The sequence below is a fragment of the Vombatus ursinus genome, unplaced genomic scaffold (genome assembly GCF_900497805.2).
Source record: "Vombatus ursinus unplaced genomic scaffold, bare-nosed wombat genome assembly UNPS02001287.1, whole genome shotgun sequence".
NCBI classification, from domain to species: Eukaryota; Metazoa; Chordata; class Mammalia; order Diprotodontia; family Vombatidae; genus Vombatus; species Vombatus ursinus.
The window spans coordinates 9,137,082-9,157,867 of record NW_020941065.1 but is presented as its reverse complement, the minus strand read 5'-3'; the positions used below and the strand labels follow the sequence as shown (position 1 = coordinate 9,157,867).

The 20,786-nt window shown below is 52.3% G+C and overlaps 1 protein-coding gene across 2 annotated transcripts in view; it reads left to right on the top strand.

Moving 5' to 3' along the window:
• The first annotated feature begins 94 nt into the window (after positions 1-94).
• Positions 95-20,786, top strand: part of PXN (paxillin) — a 56,452-nt gene continuing 35,760 nt past the window's right edge. For both annotated transcript variants that reach the window (XM_027864198.1, XM_027864187.1), the window contains exon 1: positions 95-171. In XM_027864198.1, the coding sequence (XP_027719999.1) occupies positions 159-171 (13 nt within the window). In that variant the 5' untranslated portion in view covers positions 95-158. The remainder of the gene's footprint in view (positions 172-20,786) is intronic.

The following is a 20,786-nucleotide window of genomic DNA, read 5'->3' as shown; positions in this document are numbered from 1 at the left end:
CGGCGCGCGCGCAGGGGGGCGGTGCCAGGGCGTGCGCGCGCGGGCGGACTCGCGGGGGCGCGGGCGCGCCCCGGGCCGATCTCGTCGCGGCGGCGGAAAAGTTGCGGGGCGGAGAGAGCGCGAGCGAGCGGGGCGAGAGCGGGGACAGCGGCCCGGCCATGGACGACCTCGGTGAGTGCGCGGGCCCACGCGGGACCGGGGCCCCCGCCGCCACCGCCCCACGGGGCGGGGCTGGGGACCCGCAGACTGGGGGGCCGCTGGCATCCCCCCCGGCACTTCTAATGAGCTTTGAGATCCCCCCCGCCGCTCCCCCCACTCCAGCGTCCCGGCGCCGGGGGTCTGGGGGCCCAGCAGGCCAGCCCCCCCCTTCCAACTCCACCATCTTCCTCGTCGCCCCCTCCTGCACCCTCCTCCCCACCCCCCAATCCTGGGAAGGGGAGCCCCCCACTCCGGAGCGCTTCCACCTGAGGCTGGGGGCTGCTCCCACGTTGAGTGAGATCACCCCTAGGCTCCCGAGGGTCTAGGGCTCCGAAGTGGGGTCTTCTCGGTGGGATGGGTCCCAGCCCGTGTTTGTTTCCCGGTGAAACTGATGAGGCGTTCGGGGGCTGGGCTGGGCTGGGCGTCCGGCCCCTCGGGGTCAGGAGCCCGGAGCCATCCCTGGGGGCTGGCCGCCGGCCGCACCCCTCGCCTCTACTTGTCTCCGGACAGTCTGACCCCCACGAAGGGGAGAGGATGCCGGAGCCAAAGTTGGCTCTGTCCCTTCTCGGGGGTCCACTGGCTCTGGAAGCCGGCTGCCCGTCCGGGCGCTCCCTGAGCCCCAGGAGCCCCCCTCCCTACGGGGTGAGCGGTCATTCGTGCCTCGGAGGGAGGAGAGAGAGAGAAGGGGCGCTGGAGTCAGGAAAAGTTAGCTGCTGCTTTGGCAGAGAGAGAGAGAGAGTGTGAGTGAGTGTGTGTGTGTACCAGGGGTGACTGGACAACTCTGCCCTCCGAGGATGTATTCGACAGACAGGACAGATGGGGCCTCCTCCTCCACTGCTCAGTGTCCTGTGGGCAATCTGGACGCCAGGTCTGAGCGACTCTGGGCTATTTGTAGGCGCAGGAGCGTTCCAGGCAGAGGTGGGGAGGAGGAGGGTCATTTGGGAGTGTCTCCCTGACCCTTCTCTGGGTGCCTTCCCCTGGGAGACTAAGTGGACGGCTAGCCCAGGGGTTCTGTCTGTGCTCCAGACGATGAGTTCTGCCGAGGCTAGACTTGGCACCCGTTTTCCAACATGCTCAATGCTGGCACTGGTTCTGGGCAGGTATTTTTCCTTTCAAAATGGGTATGCCTGGAGGAAATCTGGGACAGTCTTTGCTTACCATACCTCATCTAAACAGTTTGTTACTTGGGGTGGGCAGAGAGGGGAATGACCAGAGTGGGGAGTGTGGTAGGGTGGACCAGTGCAAGTCAAAAGACTTGGTTTGGTGCGAAGTTCACTCTCTGATGCTTTCTCCCTCTTGGACTTTGGGCAAATTACTTGACTGTTCTGGGCCTCAGTTTCCTCATCTGTAAATGGAGGAGGCTGAACCAGCTGGTCTCTGAGGTGCCTTCTTGGCTACTGTGTGTCATCTCGTAGACTCCCTGGGCACTGTTCTAGAGGCAGCTGGAAGGGTCACCACTGTTTCTCCATCTCACCTCTGCCTCACAGAAGCCCTCCCTTCATCCCAGACACAGCTCCAATAAACCAGTCCAGTAAACATTTATTAAGCACCTACTGTGTGCCAGGCACTGTACTAGGGGTCACCTGCCACGTAAGGGGTTTCCTGGTCCCTTCTCTAGTGATGATGCTGCCTCTTTGAAATATCTTTGGTTTTATTTTCCCTATACTTTTGTTCATTTAGCTGTGTAAGTTTCTGTATTTCCTTGTCTGTGTTCATCCCCTCCACTTGTGCCCCCAGTAGAATGTGAGCTCCTTGAGGGTAGGGACTGTTTTGTTTTTGTATTTCCTACTCCTGGTACAGTGCTGGGCGTATAGTAGGCAATTAATATCACCTCTAAGAACCCTGACAGTCATTGCCACACTCTCTGGGCCTCAGTTTCCTCATCTGTCAAGGGGGGTGGGGTTGTACTTGATGCTTTTGAGGTCTTCTCCAGTTTTAGAGCCATAAACTCTTGCACAGTCTCCTGTGACCCTTCCACCTTTAAGCTGACCAATCCCAAGCTGCTTCTAGCACGTCTCTCTCTGTTGTGCTCTGGGGACTGGAGTTTGAAGCTGAGATCCTGGATGCCTGCCCTCAGATGCTTCCTCCTCCTCCTCCATGTAGGGAAAAGGAACACAGTTACTCCCTGAAAGGAAAGATGGAACAGGTTGGGGCAGGGGGGGACGTAGTGTTTAAATGGCCTGGATCTGGGTGCAGCTGTGCTCCCAGGAGCCAGCGGGGCCACGCCTGGCTCACGGGCTGAGGCCAATTGATGGTGGCTGAGGGAGGGCAGAGGAATTTGCCTGGCCTCTGGGTCTCAGCCCCTCTGTCTTTCTGGCTGGCTGCTCCCGGAGTTGGCTGTCAGCTGTTTTTCTGAGGGTGGACATAATAATGGCCCGGGTCTCGTGTTTTTATTTCTTTTCCTCCCCAGAGTGCTTTCAGCTGGGAGCCCCATTAGCTTATGAGCCATCTTTTTTCTTTTTGGCTGACTGGGCTAGGGGGTAGGGGAGGAGGTTGGGGGGTGGGGTGGCAGAACCTGTGCCGCCAGACCTTTGTTTTTGGAAAATAATTGGAGAAATGTTCCCTCCCTGGAGCAGCCTGTGACAGACAGACTGGCCATGTGTTGTTTAATAAGTAACAAATTTATAACTCTTTCGTTGGTTGGGCAGAGAATGTAAACACAAAATGTCCAGCCCTGCCCTCCTCTTCTTTGCCCCATCCTGTCCTGCCTTCATCTTTCTCCCTCTATCCAGTATTGCTGGTGGCTTTTCTTACTACTTTGTAGACGCTCTTTGACTGAGAGTCTGTGCTGGGCTTTCCTGGATGGAGTTTCCATGGCACCTGAGGTGTACTCTGATGGTATTTCTGACCCTACTCTGTCTCAGTCCTTCCCTGATTCCAGTACCAGGCTCTAATTTTGCTCAGTTCTAAGTGGCTGTGTGGTGGGCATACCTCGGAAGGCAGCCTAGGGGCTTTGGAGTCGGCAGACTTAAGTTCAATTGCATTCCACCTGTGTGACCTTGGGCAAGTCACCCAACTTCCCTGGGCCTGCCTCAGCAGCCTTATCTGTAAAATGAGAAGGTTGAGCTAGAGGCCACTAGGTAGCTGAGTAGACAGTTTGGGCCTGGAGTCAGGAAGATTTAAATTCAAATCCTGCCTCAGACCCCTACTAGCTGTGTGTGACTCTCAGCAAGTCACTTTATCTCCCTCAGCCTCAGTTTCCTCAGTCATTATATATTGTAATTATAATGATATCTATTATCATGGCACCTACTTCACAGGGTTGTTGTGAAACTCAAGATCCAGTGAGATAACATATATTAGGTGCTTTTGCAAACCTTATATGTGAATGCTAGCTATGACGGTGAAGATTATCATTGCCTCCCGGGTTCTCTGTCCAGCTCTCTATCTGTGATCTTATGATCTACTGTCTAGGAGACTGATGGATGTCTAGGCTGGCTCTCTGCCTGTAGTCAGTGACTCTTATGCTCTCCCACCCCCTGTGTGACTAACTAAGGGGAAGGGGGTGTGGGGGCTGATGAATGTTTTCCCCATGAAATGTCTGCCCTGCGGCCTACAGCCAGGAAATGGCGTTTAGGGGCCACAGTGGTCTCAGCTCCAACCCCCACCCCTTCTAGCTCTGAGCTCCCCCCAGGCCCCTGCTGGGGGGCCCAGCCAGCTGTTGGCATTGCCCACTGGCCTCTGCAGTCTGGATCTGTCGACTTTCAGCTTCCCAGAAGCGCTGACCCTTTGGAAAACAGAGCCTTATTGTCCTGTTGGGGGGCAGGGGAGTTGCCTCAGGCAGCCTGGGCCTGTGGAACCTCCCTGTTTCCATGGAAAGTCTGGACTTTGTGCTGTCCGTCTGTGGCTCCTCTGTGTGTCGGGCCAGGGTCGGGGGCACCCAGCTGCTGGGTCTGGGGAAGTGGCTTGCCTAAGCTGGTGGAGTGGCTGGTGCCCTCCCCTTGGGCACTGAGCCAGATTCTCCCCAGAGCTGGGGACTTTGTTGAATGTTTGTTTCCCCTGGGTCCTCCCAATAGGATGTAGTCTGTACTGTATAGAAGAATGTAAACTCCTTGAGGGCAGGGAGCCTTTGTGTCAGCCAGGCCTAACACTGTGCCTAGCATATGCGGTAGAAGCCTGAGGAATGTTTGCTGAACTGCTGAATTGGGGGTCCTAGGCTGGTGTGTGTGTGTGTGTGTGTGTGTGTGTGTGTGTGTGTGTGTGTGTGTAGCATGAAGTGCTTACCTTACCTACAGGTCAATCCTACCTGGACCGTACACTACAATACCCATCTGCCTTAGTTTCCTAAGAAGTGAGACAGCAGAGCAACATCGTTTAGTTGGTGCATAAAACAATAGCTTCAAGGTCTGTGGTCCCGGGTTCAAATCCTGGCCCTGCCATTTTCACTGCCAGCCTGAAGCTGGGCAGGTCATGGCCCCTCTGTAAAATTTCCTCATCTGTAAAACGAAGGGCACCATTTGATAATCTCTAAGGTACATTCCAACCAAGCTTTTGAGGTCCTGGTCTCCCATCCCTAACACAGTGCCTGGCATCTAGTAGGCACTTAATAAATGCTTTTTTGATGGCTAAATCCTTTTATCCTCAACAAGGCATTGATCTGCATTTTTCCACGAGGTGAGTGTGTTGCAGATCTCCAGACCTAGACCACAAGAGAAAGTACCCTGTTTCCTAGATCCTGTCTTCCCTGCCAGTTCTTTGGAGTCTGGGGAGACCAGGGGTGGAGAACCTTCGGGCTTCAGGCCACATGTGGCCTTCTAGATCCTTACAGAACAAACCCAGGTAAAATTTGGATTCAGTCAAAAGGCCACACTTAAGGATCTGGAAGGCCACATGTGGCCTGAAGCCCGAAGGTTCCCCACCCCAGGGAGAGACACTCTCCAGGGACTGTAAGCTTTGATGGGCCCAGAGAGACTTGTTCAAAGGAATTCGAACCCAGGGCCGCTGGCTCTAAATCCAGCTCTTTCCCTTACCCCGGTGTTCTAAATTGCCATCTTTAGAAAGAGATACTCCAGGCCCTTCCCGGCTCCAGAAGCCTGGAATTGCTTCAGGGCCCTCCTGGCCTTGGCCAGTGAACTGGGAGCTCTCCTCCAGCCTCCAAGCATCATTTCGGGGTCCACACTGTGACAACTATTCCTAGTCCCATCATGCTTTTCCAGGCTCCAGGGTGAGTCCTTGAAATCCAGGAGCTGACTTTCCCAGAGTACTTTAATTTTTTTTGTTTTTAAAATTCTTTTTGGAGGTAGTAGGGTTAAGTAAGTGACTTGCCCAGAGTCACAGAGATAGTAAGTATCTGAGGCAGATTGGAACTCAGGGCCTCCTGACTACAGGGCCTGCACTGAGCTACCCTGCTGCCCCTCCCAGAATACATAGTTAGGACTTTTCCTTTATGCCCCAAATATCCTACCTTCCTTTTGCCTTACCTTGTTTGCATTGTTTTCCCCAGGAGAATGTAAGTTCCCTGAGGGCAGGAACTTGGTCATTCTCCATCTCCAGCACAAATAGGAACTTAATAGATGTTTCCTTGAGTTAAAGTAAATTGAAATGAATTCTGGGTACCAGTGGCTAAGGCCATGTGGTGAAGGGGAAAGACCTCTGCATTTGGAGTCATAGGACCTTGGGTTCAAATCCTGCCTCTTGTCACTACTATGACTTTGGACAGGTCACATGACCTCTCAGGTCCCTCCATCATGCATGAGGGCTTTGGATTGGATCTAGGAATTTTGGAACACTTGCTGCTTGTGTGGCCTTGGGCATGCTACTGGCAACCTCCCTGAGTCCCCCTTTTCTCTCCTCTAAAGTGATGGGGCTGGAGTAGATGTCTTCTAGGGTCGCTTTCAGCTCTGTGTGTGAGGAACCCATCCTACTGGGCAGAGCCCTGGAGGGCAGAGTCCATGCTTTAAGAACTCCCCTGGGAAGGAGGTACTTAAGCTTTGCACAGGAAACTGGAAATCTTACTGTTAGGCCTCTTGTGTGAGATAATCTTATCTTCAGGCATTCTGCAAACCTCAGAGTGTTACTGACGTGTCAGCTGTTCTTAGGGAGTCTTAGCGGTATTCTGGGGTCCTTTTTCTGTGCCTTGAGGCAGCCTGGAGTTGGAGATAGAGGTCCTGGGTTCAGATCCCATCTCTGATGCTTGCTCTGTGGTCTAGGGCAGCTAAAGCCCTCTATTCCGGCCCCATTTCCTTCTCGGAAGATGAGAAGTGGACTAGATGGTCTTTATCACTATCAATTGACCATCAGTCGACATAAAATAATTACGGTTTTACTTTGAGGTAAAAACGTTCATCCTACAATCTCTATTCTTTTTGCCTTATCAGGGAAAAACACATCGTGTGGATTGATACAGCTCGATCCTTTGAGATATTCCTATATTCAGTCCTTCTTTAACAGCCTGGGTCGGGGCAGGGGAGGAGAAGTTGCAGGGAAGGCAGATTTTGGGTGATATAAGGGAAAAGTTTGCAACAGACTTCTTCCTGAGGATGGAATTGGCTCCTTTGGAAGATAGCAGCTCCCTCTCCCTGGAGGCTTTCACGTCCACCTGTCAGTGATGCAGGAGAAGGGATGATTCCTATTTATGTAAGTGTCAGATGAAGGGACCTCTGAGGTCTCTTTCAGCTCTGGGCCAGAAAATCCTAGAAGCCTGGTTTTTTCCTGTTTGGTTTGCTGTCCTGCCTGTTGGGGAGATAGTAGGAATATTGTGCGTGGTCTTAAACCTGGAGACAGGTGGGCTGTTGATAGGAATAGATGGGCCAAGACTGTCAGCTAGAGGTTACCATACCTTTCCTTCCCCACCATCACCACACACACACACATAGACACACAGAGATAGAAAGACAGACAGACACACACACATTTACTTCCTATGAGGTTGTGTGTAAGTGCTAGATTCAGAATCAAAAAGACCTGGATTTGAATCCTACCTCCGCCACGTACTGACTGTCTGTCACTGGGTAGGTTTCTTTGCCGATTTGAGCCTCAGTTTCCTCATCTGTAAAATGGGGATAATAACTCGTGGCCATGGATGTTAGCCCTCAGTGTTGAACTTAGGGGAAGAGGTGGACAGAGGTCTCCCAGGATGAGTTAGCCTAGAGAAGTACACAGGTGCAGGGATAGCACATAGAGAGGTGTAGAAGCATCCTGAAAGGCTATCAGATCCAGCTCCTTCATTGACAGATGAGCTAAGGGAGGCACAGAGAAGGGAACCTGGCCAGCTAGTCTCTGAAGTGGGATTTGAATTTGGGTCTTCCTGACTCCAAGGCCAGTGCCCTGTACGCCATGATGGCGGAGACATCCAGGTCAGTCCTTTTGAGTGATGCTTGGCCTCTAGTGAGATAATGCATATGAAGCGCTTTGAAAGTGTTCTAGAAGTAGGAGCTGTGCTTTTTCTCCCCGGGGCCCTCCTCTGAGCATGTGTGGCTCTGAGCTGGCCCTCCGCCCCTGGTGGTGGGGAGATCTCCGGGGCTGGTCAGTCTGGTGTGATCTAGAGCCGGGCTAGTTGTAGGCAGGGAGCCTGGGGAGAGCCTGGGCTGAGGGGGAGGAGGGAGGAATGCCTGGCCTTTCACGTCATGCTCAGCCTTATCAGGGGCCAGTTGAGCACCCCCAGTGGGTGAGAGGGAGGCAGGGGCCAGAGTGGCCTGAGGCTCCAGCGGAGGGCTCTGGCCAGGCCATCCAGTGGCCTGGGACCTGGAGACCTGAGTCTCCCAGCCCCCAGTCCCTGTCCCCAGGGGCCCTGTTTATGCTGAGTCAGAGCTGTGCCACTTGGCACCCTCCCCCAGGGCTTGCTCAGCCTCCCTGGCACAGGGCAGCCACGCTTTGGGGAAGCACCCCGAGGTTGGCCCATCCAGCCCCCTCGGCTTCTGGAGAGAGGTGAGTGTCCTGGCTGCTCCCAGTGGGACGGGGTGTTGCCTGAGGTTTCCTTTCTGCCGGACCCGGGATCTCCTGGATGGCCATGTTGTGGGGGATTGTGGGACCTTTCCCAGTGAGGTCCCTTGGGGAGTGTGTCATGGACTTGATCTCTGTTGGCTGACTTGGGAAGCAGGCATCGTGTGTTGGGGGGGATGGAGGGAAGCTTTGTGTCATTCTTGGCCGGCTCTCAGGTAATTGTTTTAATGAAATGGAATGCAGCTAATTCAGAGCTTAACTTGGCAGAAACAGCCGCCCATGTTTGCCTGTCTTGTGTTTTTGGAGGGGGGTGGTGGTGGACTCATTTCCAGCTGTTTGGAATAGTGGAATTTAAGATGAGTGAGTCTAGAGAGAGGTGGGTGGCTGCCCCAGGGAAGACCTGCGAGGAGGAGAAGGAGGAGGGCTCCGGACCCTTCAGCAGCCAGCCAGCCAGCAGGGTGCCATGCCTGCCCGTCTCTCTGAGCATCCTTCAAGGAGAACCAAGAACACTGGGCCTTTGCCTGAAGCCAGATAGTCCTCGTCACCCACGGTGATGATGATGGTGAGGCCACAGGCCTTCCTCTCCTTTTCAAGCCCTTTAGGTCTCCCCAGTGCCTTTTCTGTGTAGACAGGAGTTCAGGGCCTCCTCCCCAGCCTTCGTCCTCGGCTTTCTTCCTTCCTTCCTGCTTGGCAAAGCTTTGCTTGTCTCCTTCTTCGGACCGTTTCATTTTTCGTGTTGCCACTTCCCACCCTTGGAGTAACGGTCCACAGCAGCCAGACTTACTTGCTCCCCTACCCCACCCCCCTTCTCAGGCTCATTTCCTGCTCCCTCAGGGTAAGCATCCCCAAAGGCTCAGTCATGGGCATTGGTCGTCTCCCCTCATTCACGTTCGAGCCTTCCCGTGTCAGGAGGACGCATAGTAGGACCAACACTGAGTGAGCTCTTGCAAACTTCCCTTCTTCTCTCTGGGTCCCAGTTTTCTCTGTAAAATGTGCAGCTGCAGCAGCAGGGGATCCTGGCTAGAGAGCCAGCCTCTGAAGGCAAAAGGTCTGGGTTCTAGTTCTTCTGAAGGCCACCAGCCCCGCTCAGACCCTTACCGCTTCTCACCTGGGCTCATGGCATTAGCCTCCTCTTCCGTCTCCCTTTTTCTCTCTCCCCTCCATCGCCTGCCCAGCTGCCAAAGGGATAATCCCAAGGTCCCCATCTGATTGAATTCTTCTCCTAGGTCAGGGGTGGGGAACTAGGAGACTTCAGGCCGAGTGTGGCCTTCTAGGTCTGTAAGCGCAGTCAGTCAGAAGGCCACACTTAAGGATCTAGAAGGCCACATGTGGCCTGAAGCCTCCAGGTTCCCCACCCCTGGCCTAGGCCATCAGCCCTACTGGCTGTTACCTCGAGGCTAAAACACTGACTTCTCAGCCTAGTAGTTGGATCCCCTCCTGCCACCCCCTTCCTTCCAGACTTATCTCTGTCTCTTCCTCTCTACTTGAAAAAAAAATTATTGACACTTGTAAAAAACATCTTTCACTTCCCAGTGAGGGGAGGGTCTGACTCCCCCCCCCAATAGAACTTTTCCTTTGTAACAACCAGGCGAAACAAAGCAGTGGATTGTCCTTGTCTAAAAGTACCTCCTTTTCTGCGGAATGGTGGGAAGTGAGCTTCACAATCAGCCCTTTGAAGTTAGAAACAGTCACATGAATTTTCCATCCCTGCAAGACTGCACTGTCCCAAGCTCAGCACAATTCATTGGTTGCCACCAAACCTTAGCACAGGCTCTGGCCCCTTCTCATGCCCCTTCTCCACCCCGAGGGTCCTGTCTCCTTGTTTACCCCCATTCCTGGATACCTTTTCTGGTCCCCATGGCTGCCAGCCTTCTCTGCCTCCTCCGATGACCTTGGATGGATTAATCGGCGTACAAGCTTATTTCCAAGTAGAAGGCATGCTCCTTGAGGGGCCTGGGGTCAGCCGGAGCCTAGCACTGTGGCACCAGGCAGTGGATATATTTCACCAAGAATTTCTTAAGTACCTACTATTGCGGGCACTGTGAAAAATTGCTTGTTGAATTAGATTCCAAGACTCTCTGTTCTCCCAGCTTGTCCTAAGGGACTTCAGAAATCATTCCCTGGTGGTGATCGTGTAGTTAATTGTTATGTCTCCCCTAGGCTTTCTCCACATCCTTTGTTGTGGTCCTGCTTGCCTTTCTATCTTGCCTAGAAGCCTCTCCCCAAGTCATTAAATGGCTTTCCTCCTGTCCGTGGACCCACAGCCTTCTTCTTTTGAGAAATATTGGTTGAAAGGCCACCTCCTACAAAAAGCTTTCTTGGCTAGGCCCAGTGTGTCCATCTGCCTGGAGAAGGCTGGGCTTGGAGTCTGGGTGCCCTGGGCTTCCCGCCTCAGGCACTATGCGACCCTGGGCAGGTCCATTAACCTTTCTCTGAGCCTTAGGATCTCATCTGCCACGTGGGAATAGTAATGTTTGCCTTGTACATCTACCAGGGTTGTAGGAAGAGGGCCTCGCAAAACCTAAACGTGCCATGGACATGAGGAGGAGGAGGAGGAGAAGGAGGAAGGTCCCTGTGATTTTGTCATGGGGGAGAACTCCTTGTATGGAAATTCCCTCCAATGATTGTAGTTTATAACTTCCTTATCTTAGGGAGCTGCCCAGGGTTGCACAACCAGCGTGGGTCAGACTGGTTCAGTGCCTGGTACACGGGTGGCATTTAATAAATGCTTGTTGACTTGAATCCAGGGCTAACCAACTATGGGCCTGCTCCGTCCACTATTCCAGGCTGTGTCCCTTTTTTCCTTCCTCCCATTCAGACGTGTATCTATCTGTCTGCTTGTCCATGTTGATTCTCTGTAGAGATCTGCTCCGTTTCTTGGTTTTTTATTATTTCTATTTTCTATTTGTACACCGGCTCTTAGTATAATGCTCTGTACATAGTAAGCATTTAGTAAATAGGTCATTCATTCATTTCATTAGAGTCATCCATTCAGTCAACATTTCCTGATGGGCGGGGAAAAAATAGGGTTCAGTGAATTCAGCTGACATTTACTCAGTAGGCGTCTACTGTGTGCCCAGCTCAAAGACGGAAGCCAGACAGTCTGTCCTCAAGAGGCTTACATCCATTATCTTGGCAGATTACCACATGGAGAGAGAGAAGTGCAATTCAGAAGGGACATTGAGGTGGGAGAGAGAGCTAAGAAGCTGGCTCTGAATCACCCGGCCAGTTAGAGAGGCCGGCAGAGCGGGCCAGCGGACAGAGCCCTGGCATTCGAATGCTCAGAGCCAAGGAGTGCTGTGGAACAGTCACAGCAGCTTTTGGGGCCTCAGGGACCTCCACGTAGAAGGCCTCCAAGGCCCAGCTCGGGTCCTTGGGGGGAGGTAGCCCTGGGAGGAATATGATAAGACCAGCTGGCCTGGAGTGCTGTCATGTTCTGACAAGCGAGTGGGCGGCCATTCTCTCATGTGTCCAGTTGCCATGGGGCTTACAGATCACTTTGGGACAGTCTCTCCTGGCTGCTGGTTCTGCTGCCCTTGGCCCTGGTCCTCCTGGACTGTCGTTGGGACACTTGACCACAGGAAGCGTGCCTACCTACGTGGGCCTAGAGGTGCTCGCAGCCCCTCGGGTCCAGGACTCTGAGTGCATCTGTCTCCTAGGCCCCTCTGCCAAGAATCCTCTTCCTGCTTCTCCTCCTCCTCTTCCTTCTCTTTTCCTCCTCCCTTCCTCCTCCCCTTCTCTCCCTCCTCCTCTCCTCCTCACTCACCTGGGGTTCCTTAATAGAATATATCAGTGACATAGATTGGTAGAGATTAACTGGGTTGTGAAGTGAGAGGATGTCCAGTGAGAGCATCAGCCTACTTCCTGTGTGTGCCGGAGGAGTGGACAGATAAATCATTAGCCACAAAAGGGGCTCGTGGTACCTGAGGGCTTCCGTTCACTGGGGTTCCTTTGCTGGGACCCGTTGTCATTGCCATCATCCTCCTAACTGTTTCATCTGGTCTCCCCAAGAATCTTCCCAAGGCTGTCTTATTATTCCTGTTTTACAGATGCAGAGAGAAGTGCTTTACCTAGGGCTATCCAGTTGGTGAATGTCAAGCAGAAGTCTGAATCCAGATCTTTCTGTCTCCAGGTCTGGCGCTGCTTCTGTCTTTAGGCCTCTTGAGCGCCCTCACATTACCTGGGGGCTGATGGTTTGACCCAGAGTTACATAGAATCCAACCAAGGCTTGTTGAGAACTTCTTGGGTGCGGGGGTGCTAAGCCGAGTGGTGAGGTGTTTCAGGTTTGGGAGAAAAACTTGGAGGTTTACTCTAAGCATGGCATGAGAAGGAACACCAGCCGGTGAGCACGTCAGCCACATCGCCGAGGAGAGAGGTCAGCAGCGAGCCAGAGGCACCGAGGCCAAGCATGCCACTCACATGAACCAGGGTTCTGGGGAAGACTGGGATCAGAACGGAGAGATGCCTGCCAGAGCCCGGGACGACAGGGGTCCACAGGCAGCCCACAACGGCCCCGTGGTATTCCGTGGCTCGGTCTCCCCTTGCCACCAGTGGCCAGAGCACTGCTCTGTATGGGGTGTTCAGGGAGGACTAGCTCTCTGGTGAGAGGGCTTCTCATCCACCTTTGATGTCCACCCGTCAGCCAGCTCTCACCTGTGGCTCCAAGAAGCTGTTGCATGTCCAGCAGCCACACCTGGGTAAAACCATCTCAGCAGATGGGCTAAACCAGGTTGAGGGTAGCTGACAGACCTCAGATCCGTCGGTGACTGGGGCTATCTACCCGAAGCATGTGAAGACTTTCCCCGGAGGAGTGGGCAGATGAGAACAGTTTGTTCCTACGGCCGTGAGGGCAGCTGGAGCAGGTGCCCCGGAGTACTTAGAGCTTGGTCAGACGTGGAAGATGCCGAGGTCATCCACTGCACCCTGGGCCATCGCCAGGCATCCTGACTTTTGTCCTGCCACTGGTCAGTGACTGTGGAAGAGAGAGTGAGGCTGACGACTTCGTGCGGCTCTGCCTCACTGAAATCCCATTCAGGCACGAGTCAAGACATCGCGGGTGGTGTCATTGGGCCTTTCTGAAAGGGAAGGACGAACAACCCCAGCGTGAGAAGGATAGTCAGCTAGGACACAGCTTTGGTTTAGCTGGACGAAGGCTGGGCACCCACTGCTCTTGCCTCCTCCTGGACTGGCTTTCATCTTTGGGCCACCAGGAAGCTCTGTCTGCCGCTTCATCCCCAAAATCAATTACGTCTGGATGGAGGGAGGGTTCAGCATTTTTTAAGTAAAAGATAGCCTGGACTGCTGGGGGTAGATGTTCCCCGCAGGCCAGCAGGAGAGAGCCAAGGTTTGAATAAGACTGGGGCCTGTCTTCAAGGAGCTAGTAAATCCGGTCTAAATTGGATTAAGGGCTGGAAGGACCCAGAGCGGTCCTCTCTTCTTTATTAAGACCCTTTAAGTACTGGAAAACAGGATTGTAGAATTAGATCTGACAGGGACCTCAGAGGTCAGCTGTCTCTTTGTCTTATAGATGAGGAAGCTGGCAAGTGACTTGTCCAAGGTCACCCAGGTAACAAGTATTTGAGGTAGGATTTGAACTCAGGTCTAGGGCCTCTGTAACAACACCAAAGGGTGCCTTAATTAATGCAGGCAGCTTTAGAGAAAGGGAGTTTGCTTCCTGGGGAGGCATCGAACGGTGGTGGTGGTGATGGTGATGGTGATGATGATGATGAAGAAGATGGTGATGATGATGGTGGTGATGATGGTGATGATGATGGTGGTGGTAGTGGTGATGATGGTGATGATGATGGTGATGATGGTGATGGTGATGGTGATGATGGTGATGATGATGGTGGTAGTGGTGATGATGGTGATGATGGTGATGGTGATGATGGTGATGTTGAAGAAGATGATAGTGATGATGATGGTGGTGATGATGGTGGTGGTGGTGGTGGTAATGATGGTGATGATAATGGTGATGAAGATGATGATGATGATGAAGTGGGGGGGCAAGTTCTGACTGCAGATTCAGATTTGGACTGGAATCATAATTATAAGGGATGTGTCTGTAGTGCTTTAAAGTTTGCAAAAGACTTTACAGATCTTGTCTTATTTGATCCTCACTACCACCCTGGGTCTCATGATCTCCATTTCATAGTTGGAAAAACTGAACGTCAGAGATACTGAAGGCCTTGGCTGGTCACAGGGTGTGAGAGCATGAGAGGTAGCTTTGACCCTCAGGTCCTCCTGACTCCAGGTTCACCACAGTAGGGACTGTCTTTTGCCTTTCTTTGTATCTCTGGTGCTTGGCATGGTGCCTGGCATATATTAGGTGCTTATTAAATGCTTGTTGACTTCTTTGTATCCCTGGTGCTTGGCATGGTGCCTGGCATGTAGTAGGTGCTGAATAAATACTTGTTAGCTGGCTGACAGCACTGTGCCTAAAGCCACCCGGTTCCTCAGGCCCATATCTGGGTGACTGTCAGCCCTTCTTCATTTATTTATTTGTTTATTTTTAGTTTTCAACATACATTTCCACAAGATTTTGAGTTCCAAATTTTCTCCCCATCTCTCCCCTCCTCCACCCTAAGATGGCATGCATTCTAAATACCCCTTCCCCTAGCCTGCCTTCCCTTCTATCACCCCCCCTTCTCTTATCCCCTTCCCCTTCTATTTTCCTGTAGGGCAGGATAGATTTCTATACGCCATTGCCTGTCTATCTTATTTCCTAGTTATCAGCCCTTTTTAAGAGACTTTCTTGGCCTTTTTGAGGCTGTTTATCCTCAGGATGCCAGCCAGCCCTGGGTTCCAGGAGTTTTGGTATTTGGCCTTCTGACTTTTCCGCTCTCTGTTTCCAGGAATGTCCCTCTTCCTCTGGTGGAAGTGGGAGTGCCCCATAGCCTCTGTCTCATTTCCTCTGGGGCCACATAAGCTGGATGGTCTCTTGAAGTCCCCTCTGGCTCTCAAGGCTCCCATCTGATATGGGGGAAGGAGTGAGAGAGTTGGAGTCCCAGGACCTGGGTTCGAATTTCAGCTGGGTGACCTTGAGCTAGTCATCTTTTGCCTCAGTTTCCCCATCTGTCAAGTGAGGCAGTTGGCCTCAATGACGTCTTGGGTCCTTTCTAGCCCCAGGTCTTTGAGGTCCTGGTGTTCTCGCCTCTGCTCCCCTTTCCCTGTTGCTGTCCTGGGTAGCTGAGTAGACAGGCATTGACCGCTGCTCAGCCTTCCCAGGAGTGGGCCATTGGCCTTCTGCCCACTGCCCCAGGTGGTGCTTGTTTTTGTTTCCTCACAGCTAATGCCCGAGATTGGAGAGTTCTTGGTTCTCAGAGTGTGTGTTCTTCATCATGCAGTAGATAGAGTGGCCTTGGAGCCAGGAAGGCCTGGTCAGAGATCAGATCTTGCCTCAGACACATCTGGGCTGGGTGACCCTGGGCCTCTCTGCGCCCTCAGGCAGCAGCAGCGGAGGGGCTGACCTGCATTGGTACAGGGAGGTCCCAAACCAAGATCGGGGTCCTGCCCTTCTTCCTCCTTGGATTGGCTGACCTTCTTTGGGATGAGGTGACTGGGTGGCTGTTAGGGGCTAGATTGTCAGCCCCCAGATCCCTCTCAAACTAATGCTTTCTGGGCCCAGGTTCTGAGAGTTTGGAGGGACCTAGTCTAACCTGGACCTGAAAACGAATCCCCTCTCCCACAGCCCTGAGATGTGTTCTTCCAGATTCTTCTTGGTGACCCTTGGGTGGTGGGGAGCTCACCACTTCCTTTGACAGCCCATCCCACTTTGGGACTGTTCTCTTTGTGACCTCTAACCTCAGTTCCTGCCCCTTCGTGGGGGAGGGGAGAAAAGGGGAGAAAGTACATTTTATCTGAAGGCGTTTTGTTGGCCAGGCTGGTCTGAGACAACCTCTTTGGACCCAGAGTCTCGGGGAAGGGACGGGGAGCGGACGGGGAGCGTTCTCAGGGGTGGTGATCATGGTCTACTCCCACACTTCCTGTGCCCATCTCACAGATCTGAAGACAGTTGTCACTGGTCACCTGCCTAAAGTCCCTCTGCCCCTGAGACCCTCTGGATCTCACAGCTCGAAGGGACCTTGGAGGTTGTCCCTTCAAACCTGACCCTAAAGTAGAATCCTGGACAAATGACCGTCTAGCCTCTGCCTGAAGTCGTCCAGGGACAGGGAACTCACTACCACCTCAGAAAAATACCATTCTACTTGATAGATCCCCTGGTTAGGAAGTTTTTTCTTCTGTGGAGATGTCATGGGTGTGTTCACCTGTTCGGGAATCCAGAGCTCCTTAGTATGGACTGTTTCCATTCAGCTCTCGCAGAAGGAGCTCTGGATTTTCCTCAGTTAAAAACCCCAGCCTGACCCTTTCCCCTTCCTTCCCTCCTCTGTATGGGGACAACTTGAAGTGCTTGGTTCAACAGGCATTCCTTAAGGGGTCTATTAAGTGCCAGGCAGATGCATACAAATAACAACCACTACTACTGCTACTGCTACTTCTACATCATCATCATTATCGTGGCATTTCTATAACACTTTAAGGTTTGCAAAGAACTCTTGCCATATATGAATTACATCAGTTCCCAGGCTACATCAAATACAAAGTGATTTATATTCTGTTGTAGCACAGCTTTAAGAAGATAGGTGCATGAGCTCAGAAAATTAGGAATTTGAAGAGACCACTGTGAGGAGGGAGAGAATTCCAGGCTTGGGGGTAGTGAAAGGCCTGTGAAAACGGCCAGCTGACTGGGCTGTTGTGACCCAGAGACCCTTCTCCCTTCTGCCTGTACTCCTGTGGGGAGGGCCCCCCCCCCAAAGAATGTGGTGTGATCAGGCCAGAGTCCTCCCTCCTCCTCCTCTTCTCTCCCTCTCCCCCTCCCTCCCCCTTCTTCCCTTCCTCCCCATTCTTCCTTCCCTCCCTCTCTTCATCCCCCTTCCCCCTTCTTCCCTCTTTCCTTCCCCCTCTTCATCCCCCCTCCCCCTTCTTCCCTCCCTCCCTCCCTCCCTTTAATCTCAGGGGGATCTCTGCCTCCTCTGGCTTGCTCTGTGGTTCAGCACATCCCCGAGGGTTAACAGCAATTGATCAGGGAGATTATTGGCTGAATGTGAGAGAGGTGGCTTCTTGCCTCTGCCGGACCTGAGAGGTTTGCGTTTCCCTCCTTTTCCAAACGACCCTGAGGCCACCTGCTTTCACCTTCTCTCCAGGAAGGAGGAGCAGAGCCTGAATTAGAGGTAGAAAAGGTACCTTAAAGATCCCTCCTACCTTTTTTTTTTTTTTAAAGGGGAAAATGTTCATTACAGTGAAATTAAAATGTGGACATGCGGTGTACTTAAAACCCTCAACAGCAATTCTCCGGTACCATAATTAAATTGTAATTGAAAGTGACTGGGATAAAGGACCGCATCATTTTCCTCTGGGTAATCTGACATTTAATGACTTTCTTTTTTAAAGATTTGCATTGATATCTTTCATTTTGACATCACTTTCAGTTCCAAATAGATCCTTCTGATCTCTCCTCCCCAGAGAGCCATCCCTTATTACAGAGAGAGAGAATAGAGAGGGAGGGAGGGAGAGAAAAAGAAACAGAGATGGAAGCGGGGAGCCACACAGCCAAGCTAACCAACACTTAGAGAATATTCAACTGAATAGTTTCCCTACTTCTGAAAACATTGGGGTATGAATTTCAAAAACAGTGAGTCTGAAATGTTATTTTTCATTCCATCAAGGTTAAGATCCAGATAGTGGAAAACCAATAATTGAGGAAATAGAGCCCCAGAAGTGACTTGGCCAGGGTCACCTGGGCAGCTGGTGACAGAGCTGGGATTCAAATCCAGGTCTGTTACCTTCAAATCCAGGGATTTTCCCACTATACTATGATGCCTCCCAATCTTACCTTGCTTGATGTGCAACAGAAGAATTTGTGGGGATTTTTATTTGAAAGGGCAGAGATAAGGATACTGCTAGTTTAAGTGATAGGGAAGATGCTCACTAGACTGTAAGCTTCTGGAGGGCAGGGACTGTCTCATTGCCCTTGATTCCCCCAGGTCACTGAGCACAGCCCCTTCCTTGCTTGTAATAGGTGGTTAGTAAATATTCAGTGCCCAAATGAAGGTGTGGATGGATGGATGTTCAGGACCAGAGAAGTAATTGGTCATTCCTGATCAGGCCACACGCGAAGAACTGTGGTGTCTTATTTTAGAAAGGACGTTGACTGCAGCCTGCTTTAAGGGAAAGAGGGCTGGATTTGGAGTCAGGACCTGGGTTTAATTGAAGCTCTGACGCTCCTGTGTGCCGTGTGTATATCTTGTTTGTCTCTAGACTAGGAGCTGCTGGAGGGCAGCCGGTTTTCACCTTCCTTTCTATCCAGTGCCTGACAGTAGGTACCTAATAAATGTTTGTGGACTGACTTATAACTATAAAAATAAGGGGGTCGGGATCTGAAAATGAAATCGAATCTGATTATAATAAATGGTTTGGTTGTACTGGTTGCCTCCTCCCCGATTCTGGGATCAGATGGTGTAGAAGTTAAGAGCTGGACAGTGTCCGGAGAAGGCACCCAGGAGAGGCCTGGCCTTGAGTCTTGGCGGGAGGAGCTGGGGGCATTAACCCAGGAGAAGGGCAGATGTGGGAGGGGTACGTCCGGAGGGCCTGTCTTGTGGAAGAGGCCGTAGGCTTGTTCTGCTTCGTCTCAGAGGGCAGAATTAGGAGAAAGGATGAGGCAGACCTTCCTACCAGTGGGAGACTTGGATCTGGGCCACGGCTCCGTGAAGCTGCCCCCAGGCTTGCTCAGGGATGGGGAGGGGGGTGTGTTCTGGGCCAGGTTCTAAGGGAAGTGGGGGGGCTGGGAGGGGCTCTGCCTGCTGTTGGGGCAGGAAGGACCTGGTTCCTCTGATAACTCGCTGAGCAGGGAGCCTGTTCCTCTTCCACTGGTGATGTCGGGGAGCGGGGTTGGCTGTCCTTTTGTTTCCCCGGAGTCCTGGGCAGGTCACCAGTGGGGAATGCAGCCCACGTGGGTTCTGAGCATTCTGGCAGAAGCCTGAAGCTGGTACAGCAAGGTAGAGAGGAAGGCCACTTTGTGACGCTGGGGGAGGGTGGCTACCGGGTCATTTCCCGAACTGCTGCCTAACGGCCCCGGGAGGGGTCTGATGGGAGGAGACGGAAAGGCTAAGCGACCTGGTTGTTTGAGCCCTGGGCACCGAGTGTTCCAGCGTGGACGCTGAGGTCCTCGCTGCCCTTTGTCCCTGGCATCCGTGGTGGTGAATGGGGCATTCACAGTCCTGGGGCTGGGAGGTAGGTCAGGGCCGTGCGATTCTGTCCCCTCACTTTACAGACGTGAGTGACTTGTTCCAAGTGGTCCAGATGAGACGCGGGAGGGCGGAGGCCTCGGACCCCAAGTCTAGCCCTCCTGGCAGAGAATGACAGTAGATCCAAGCCAGGAAGGCCTGGCGCACATCCCAGCTGTGTGCCTCTGGCCCAGTCATTTCAGGGCTACCCCCAGCAACTGGAAAATAGGGTAGTTAATGAGTTGCCAATTTGCAACAGTAAAGGAAGTTTCCATACCAGGAGAAAATCCCTACCCTAACCAACATCGGCAACTAGTGCAAGCTTTCGAAAATAAACAAAGTACTTCCCCAACAACTACTCTGTAAGAGGAAGGAAAGTCGTTATGAAAAGATGTTTGCTAAATTGAAGTCAATTCCCATTTTACAGATGAGAAAACTGAGGCCGGTGGAGGTGGCGATGTTAAGTTTAAGCTTTATATTTCAGTAGAACACATACCTGTGAAAACTGAGTCCCAGAGGAATAAAATGATCTGCCTGGGCTCACACAGTTTATAGTTAGTGGATTTGAATCCAGGTTTTCTGACTGAAGTTACCCACCCCTCTCCTCACTACACTTTGGCTGATGGGGCCTTTCTGGGCCTGGTTCATTCACGGTTTATGCAGCGAATGCAGTTTGTCCAGTCACTGCCCCATGCTCCCCTTTGGCCCTCGTTTTGAGGATGTGAGCAGATATGGATCATTTTTTGTTTCTTCTGAAACGATCCTGTTTTGGGCCAGAGAAGTGTGAGGGGTATCTGGGTCAGTGAGTGGGTGAGTCTCGATCCTGGTCCCCTGGATTTAGCACTGTAGGCACCATACTAAGACTTTACAGTCATTACATTTGATCCTCACAACAGCCCTAGGAGTAGGTGCTATTATCATCCCAATTTTACAGATGAGGAAACTGAGGTAAACAGGTTAATTGACCTGCCCTGGGTCACACAATTATGAAGGGTCTGAGTCTGGATTTGAACTTAGGTCTTCCTGACTCCAGGCCTAGTGCTCTATCCACTGTTCCACCTAGGTGCTTTGTAGCACCTTCTACTTTTAAATCTCTGCTGCTAGGATCCAAAGACAATCTCAGCTTGGCATCTAGGATGGCTTGAGGCCCATGAGGTGGGCCTCACCTTGGGATGAGTCAAATGTGCGAGCTTTGAGAGTATCAGAAAGGAGATCAGTTAACATCTTGGGTTTTGCTCCCCATCCTGCCCTTGGACCTGCTACCCTGAGCCCTCTGATGGATGGGAGCAGATGACATCTCTCGATTCGCAGCAGAGCTGACAGCTCAGAACTCTCTCTTGAGGCCCCCATCGGTGCTCTCGGACCTTTTGGCCTCTGTAGTGAGCCCTCTCCTGCGGCCCCCGTCGGTGCTCTCGGGCCTTTTGG